Here is a 6,000-nt window from a genome sequence, read left to right as displayed (position 1 = left end):
ACTGCTTTTTTTTTTTCCTTATTACTTCTCCTTCCTAGGTTTTCCTGATGTTCTCCCAGCTCTAACTCCAGCTCCTCCAAAAAAGTCCAAGATCAAAAATGCTTGTGTCCACTTTGAGGATGAAGATCCGGAGGAAACACTGGAGAGTCATGATCAACACATTACAGCAGTCTTAAGCAAAATTATTGTATGTTTTTTTTCTTGTGATGGGTTTTTTTGAATGCTGTGAACTAAACAGGGATGAAGGGCTCTGATGCTGCTTTTTATTTCTACAGTGTAATGAAGCAGCACTGAAGACCAGTGTTCTAGAGCACCTTGAAAGAAAAAGTTCTTTGGGTGTATTTTTGTCAGTTAAATATGGATTCAAATCTGCTTTCCAGCCCAAACTGCCTACAGGTCACACTGCTTGCATGCAGGCCTGTTCTGTAGTGTGGATTTGGATAAATTTCTGGACTCTAAGGGGGATGTTCAAGGTTTTCCTTTATCTAATTTTTGGAGTGATGTGTGGAGTTTGGCTGCCCAGCCTTTTGGGAAATAGCACGCTTTGGCTCTAAATAAGCACAAGGTATTCTGACCCTGATGACAAGGTGAACTGCAGAGCTGAGAGATTTTGAGTCTGCTCTCAGCTAAATGATACAAACATGTCTGGCTGTTGCAATGGTTTCTACATGGTTTGTTTGAATTTTTTTCTTCAGGAACGAGACACCAGTGCAGCAGCAGTGACCATGCCAGTGCCCACAGGAGACCCATTTCCAAGGTCATTTCACCGCTCTGAGATAAAAAGTGAGGTAAGATTAAGAGCAGACATTTTATGTTACCTTCATAAAAATTTCTCCACAGTAAAGCCTAATGCTTGGTGGGGCTTGGTAAGGATCAAAAAATTGACTTGGTTTGCTGGAGATCATGAGTTAGCTCAGCATATCTCTGGTATTATCATCTTAAGTGTAGAAGAGAGTTCTTCTTCAAAGTTGCCATCAAGTAGGCACTCCAAACCTTGCAGGTAAATAACGTTGGAATCCTCTTGGCTTAGGAAAAAGGCAACCCATTTCAGCTAACTTCAGTCAGGTGGATCAAATCTGCACTGCTGTAATAGAATTGTTTCTGCTCGTTTTTCTCTGAGGAACCATCTCTGTTAATTTGTCCACCAAGTTTGATTAAGTCCGTTGTTATTGAAGTTGCACCTTAATTCTCCTAGCATGACATTTGAATATGGTTGTACAGATTATCTTTTGCAGCTTTTGGGATTTTGACTTTTTTTTTTTTCTGAGGCTGTAAAACTGGAAGCTGTGGCTGCTATTATTGGTTGTTGCTGTAGTAGCAAGAGCTGCTAGCTGAGTGGGAGTCAGATGCTGGAAATTGCTATGTGATTGATAGCTGTGATTGGTTTGAGGAGGTAGATTATTTTGAAGGACAACTTTTTTGAAAGGCAGGGGTTATACTTTTTAAAGTATCGGTTCTGTTTACCTGATACAGGAGTGCACAAAGCACCTACCCAATGTTCAAACTGCCTTTTAAGTTTCTTCTCTGGACTGGGTACGTGCAAGAAATTTTTTGCTTAGTTTGCTTTGGATTTCGTGTACACCTTGTGCAAGGCTGTTCAGAGCTGTGCCCTTCCATCACCTGGACAAGCAGCACAGTAATTTAGTCAGGATTATTTTAGCACCATTTACCCTTTTCTTATTGCGTAAATCTCTTCACCCTGCTGCTCTCTAATAACCTTATAAGAAGTCTGTTCCAAGCATGTGGTGAGCACAGTGAAATGCAGCCCCATTTATCCTCAGAAATCCGAAGTATTCAGCTATGCAGAGCTTCCAAACATCAGGAAAGCTGGAACTGTGTTTGGTGATATTTTAGGTACACTTGCCGTGCTTGAATTCACTTATAGTTAATCATCTTCCTTCTCTAGCTACCAAAAACATCCATATTTTTGTCTCTTTGTCCTAGCATTAAACTGTGTTAAAAAAAGAAGAGCACGATCACAGAAAAGGCCAGGTGGCTGCCAGCAGCTTCTCTGAGTCATGTCCCGAAGCCTTATTTGAGGATGTGTTTAGGATCAGATCTTTATAGTTGTTAGTGGCTGGGGCAGCCTGGAGAGGAAAGTGGTGACACACGGCTTCCCTATTTGCAGGTAAAGGTGGGATCTGGAAGAAAAAGCATCTTTGCGCAGAAGATGGCAGCGAAAAGAACTGCTGAAAAGGCAGCAACAGCTCCCTCTGCTGCCGACTGCCTGCAAGTAAGATCAGCTGTGCCCGATGCCTTGGATCCTGAGGAATCAGCGGGAGAGGCACCTCTCCCCAGCATCAGGGGTGGTAAGTGGAGAAGGTTCTGCTTATCCAGCCTATCGTATTTACACAGCCTTAGTAAACAGAAACGTCAGTGCACCTTATTTTTAAGTTATGGTATGGTTGCTGTCTTTGGGAGTCTCAAGGTCACTTGGAATGTCTGTGTTGTGACGAGGATTTTAAATGCTCTGAGACACAAATTAACATTCTAAAAATTGGTTAACTTTCTCACTGATTTCCTTTTTGCTTCACATGGGGCCAAATAGATTTATTTTTCAAGGTTCTTGTCCTCCTTTTTCTTTCTGCTTGCTACATGCAAAATTTTTCTTGTTTCGTTGTTGATTTGCACAGTTTTAGGAAGAAGGTGGTTCTTGTGTTTGTTGAAGGCGTTTGAGACCACAGTGATGTGGGTTCTCACTCCTACCTAGATGCTTGAAAACTCAGTCTTCCGTCATCAGATCTGCTGCCTTGAGACTGTGGCTTCACTCCATAAGGAGCACTGTGAGGCAGTGCTGATGAGTCAGTGCCACCTCCAGCAGTTACTTGTCTGACAGCAACGTGACAAGGAAAGATGAAGCCAATTCAACTGGTACCAGCATCTCCAGGCTTTCTAATTTGTGTGTGTGTCTTGGGCAGTTCAGTTTGCTTAGGACTACTGTGTCATCAGGCTTTTACCCTGAGTCCCTTTTTTTTACATTGAAATAGAGGCCAGATGTCATTTGAAGATTATCACCATTTGGTTAAGGTTTGTGTCAGCCCTGACCCCCATCAGAGAATTGGTAAGAGAATCCCCGGGTGTGCTGTGCTGTATGTGCACAAATCCACCATCCAGGTCACCATACTGTGCTTACCGTGCATCCTGTTACATTTGGGCAAATCTTAAAGGGAAATAAAGCACCCCTATAGCTGTGATCCTCTTGAAGTAGAACACTTCCAAAATGTAGCAGCACAACAGGGGATTAGAAAATGGCTTGGCCTCCTCAGCAGGATTGTTGTGGCAGGATCACTAGAAGCAAGAGAAAAGAGGGAGTTCAATTTCTTGTAGTAACAACATGTTTGTGCCTGGTAACCCTTGGTTTAGTTGCTAACATGGGGAGAGGGGGGAAGCTTACTGAAGCTTTTACCAGGTTGATCTGTCTTATCTCTTTCTGCTCAGTATGCAAAAAGCTGCTGTGGAAATGACATCAAACCTTACTGATGTTATGATGAGTGTCATTGCTTAGTTGTTTGAACAGGGATTTGATGCTTTCAGGGTAGGCTGTTTTAGAGTCATAGGGGTGTTCTGAGTCAATGTATGGGGCATATGAATAAAACATAAGGAATAAAACCACTAAGTTAGGTCCTTGTATAGTGGGTTACAGGGCAACTGGAGGGTCTTACTCTGACCAAAGGAGCACGTTACCCTGCTGCTACTGTCAAATGAAGTGAGCATTTAAAATGGTTTTAGATCAGGTGACAAAGGGGACTTCATTTTGTTTAGGATAGAAAAAATTCTCCCCCTGGAATTTCTAATGTGTTTAATCCTTAAGGGTGAGTACAGGACATTGTTAGAAGCAAATATGCTGGTGTTGAGAATGTAACTTGTATTGCTCCAGAAGCTGCTTTACCTAATAGTTGTAATTTTCTCTGTCACTCAGCAGATATTTACTAGGTCATGGTTCAGCTGATGTACAGATGCGGGTTCAGGTGTACTTGGGCAGAGAGAGAATCTAGTACTCACTAACTGGGATGAATGAACTCCTGAATTGTAAATTATGCTCCAGTTTACCTTTACTTGCCATTGCTTTGCTTTAAAGAAGCAAAATTGCTTTCCCCCCATCCCTCCTCAAGCTCCTAAAGAAACAAGATGGAAATGATGTTTTGTTGTGACGGTGGGTGAAAGCTCAAGTACTTTTGTTTGAATCTGAACTAAACTTCTTTACTCCTATTTTAACTTTACTACCAAGGTAAAAAAAAAAAATTAAATTTTTGGAAGCCTGGTAATGACAGAATTGAGGTTTATTCACGATGCTGTAGACACTTGAACGACTAAGGGCTTTCTTTGCTAGACCTTACAGATAAAGCTGGTGACTTTTCGACCTCTCAGCGTTCTTGTCTCATAACGGGAAAGGGTCTTGGAAGCCAAAAGAGTGAGCAGGAAGCTGAAGCTATTCACAAAGAGAACTTGGAGAAACTGCAATCCATGTCTGAGGAAGAGATCCTGCAGGAGCAGGCAAGGCTTCTGGCTCAACTGGGTATGTGCTTCCAAGGGTCAGTTCTTGACATATGAAAGTTTACTACGTGTGTAGGTGTCCTGAAGTCTTAATGAGTTCACAGGTTAGAGATGGGAGCATAGAATTCCTGCTCATTCCATATGTGGGTCATCTGTCTTCCATGCTGTGTCAGTAGCTTGTGAATAAGAGCTAAGTATGAAGAAATTAAAAAGCGTTTATTTCTCAGTGAGAGGTGGCTTGGCTTAAGTCTTTCTCATCCCCCCTCTGCTGTGGGATAAGATGCTCCATGCGCTCTGTTGCTTTGCACACCAAGTATATGGTTGCATATATGTGTATTAAGGCCCTAGAATGTAATTCTCTGAAGCAGATAAGAAAGCAAAGCTATAACAATGCTCAGGTGAGAGTGAGCCCTTGGTCTTCCTCTCCTAAATGCTAAGACTTGGGCCAGAACAGTCAGAATCCAGAGAGGGAGAGCATATGGGCATGTGGGAGATTTCAATTCAAATCTATTCTTGGTAGAGCAGAAGAACTTACAACTGGTCTTGACTTCTTGAAAAAGTGTTTTAATTATCAGGCTGTTGAGTGCGGGAATTCTGGCAGGGATCTGGTCTCTGGTTTGGAGCCCTGTTCACAGTGGTGCTCTAGGAATGCCTGTCACTGTCAGCTGATGACCAGGCAGAGGAGAACACTGACTGTGGTATGTTTGATAAGACTTTGTGTGATCTAGGGCACTGTAAAACTTGTTGGCATCGGTTTCAATGAGTTTATATGCTTAAGAAGAGCAGATGTACAAATGTAGGTGGCAGACAAGGATTTTTTAGGTACTCATAATTTCAGATCCTCAAGCATCAAATTTAGGTGTGAGCGGCATTTTAGATGCAAAAATCGTGGGCTCAGCTTAAAGATCATATTCATGATCTTGACTTCATTGCTAGCAGCAATGGAATATTTGGTATAACTAGAAAGGAGGCAAAGGAGCTGTGCAAAATAATTGCCAACAAAATGTTTAGGTATATCCTTCATTCAGAGACCTGAACTCTCCAAAATTACTATTTTGTTTAGCTGCACTGCTCGTAACAATGGGATGTGTATGAAAAATACAGTGTTTATACACTTTATTCTTGTGACTGGTTTGTTATTTTTGCTCCTTGTCCTCACCACTCCATCCTTTGGGATATTAGTGAAGTGAATACTGAAGGAGGTTAAAAAGGATAGAATGTATTTTAAGTATTTTTGAACAATATTTTCTGAAGCAATGTGGGTTTTTTATATGCTCTCTGGGTTAAAACTGTAGATCTTTCAGTCTTTGAGGTCTTAAGGTCTTAAGACCTTGAGGTGTTAAACTGGGAGTAATTTTGGAATTCCCAGAATGTTTGTGGGTAGGGAATTATGCATGATAAAGCAACTCCTAAATTAAATTGCTGACTTACAGATTAACTTTGGAAATGGACAGGCACAGAGCTGTGGATTAAGGAGACTTTTTTCTCCATATTCAGGAGTGTGAA

At 41.6% G+C, this 6,000-nt stretch overlaps 1 protein-coding gene across 4 annotated transcripts in view; it reads left to right on the top strand.

Moving 5' to 3' along the window:
- The window catches only part of RPAP1 (RNA polymerase II associated protein 1), a 37,512-nt gene that overhangs the window by 2,276 nt on the left and 29,236 nt on the right, over positions 1 to 6,000 (top strand). For 3 of the 4 annotated variants that reach the window (XR_003571665.1, XM_027887895.1, XM_027887884.1), the window contains exons 3-5: positions 696 to 788; positions 2,129 to 2,309; positions 4,331 to 4,516. Coding sequence is in view for 3 of the 4 variants with exons in the window: in XM_027887895.1 (XP_027743696.1) it covers positions 696 to 788; positions 2,129 to 2,309; positions 4,331 to 4,516 (460 nt within the window). In the remaining variant the exon portion in view is untranslated. Of the gene's footprint in view, positions 1 to 695; positions 789 to 2,128; positions 2,310 to 4,330; positions 4,517 to 6,000 lie in introns of those variants that run through there. The other variant, XM_027887903.1, reaches the window with a different exon arrangement.

Source organism: Empidonax traillii, unplaced genomic scaffold (genome assembly GCF_003031625.1).
Source record: "Empidonax traillii isolate 1590-97213 ecotype Southwest subspecies unplaced genomic scaffold, ASM303162v1 scaffold11:size2795301, whole genome shotgun sequence".
Taxonomy (NCBI): domain Eukaryota; kingdom Metazoa; phylum Chordata; class Aves; order Passeriformes; family Tyrannidae; genus Empidonax; species Empidonax traillii.
This window is presented reverse-complemented; position numbering and strand designations above follow the sequence as displayed.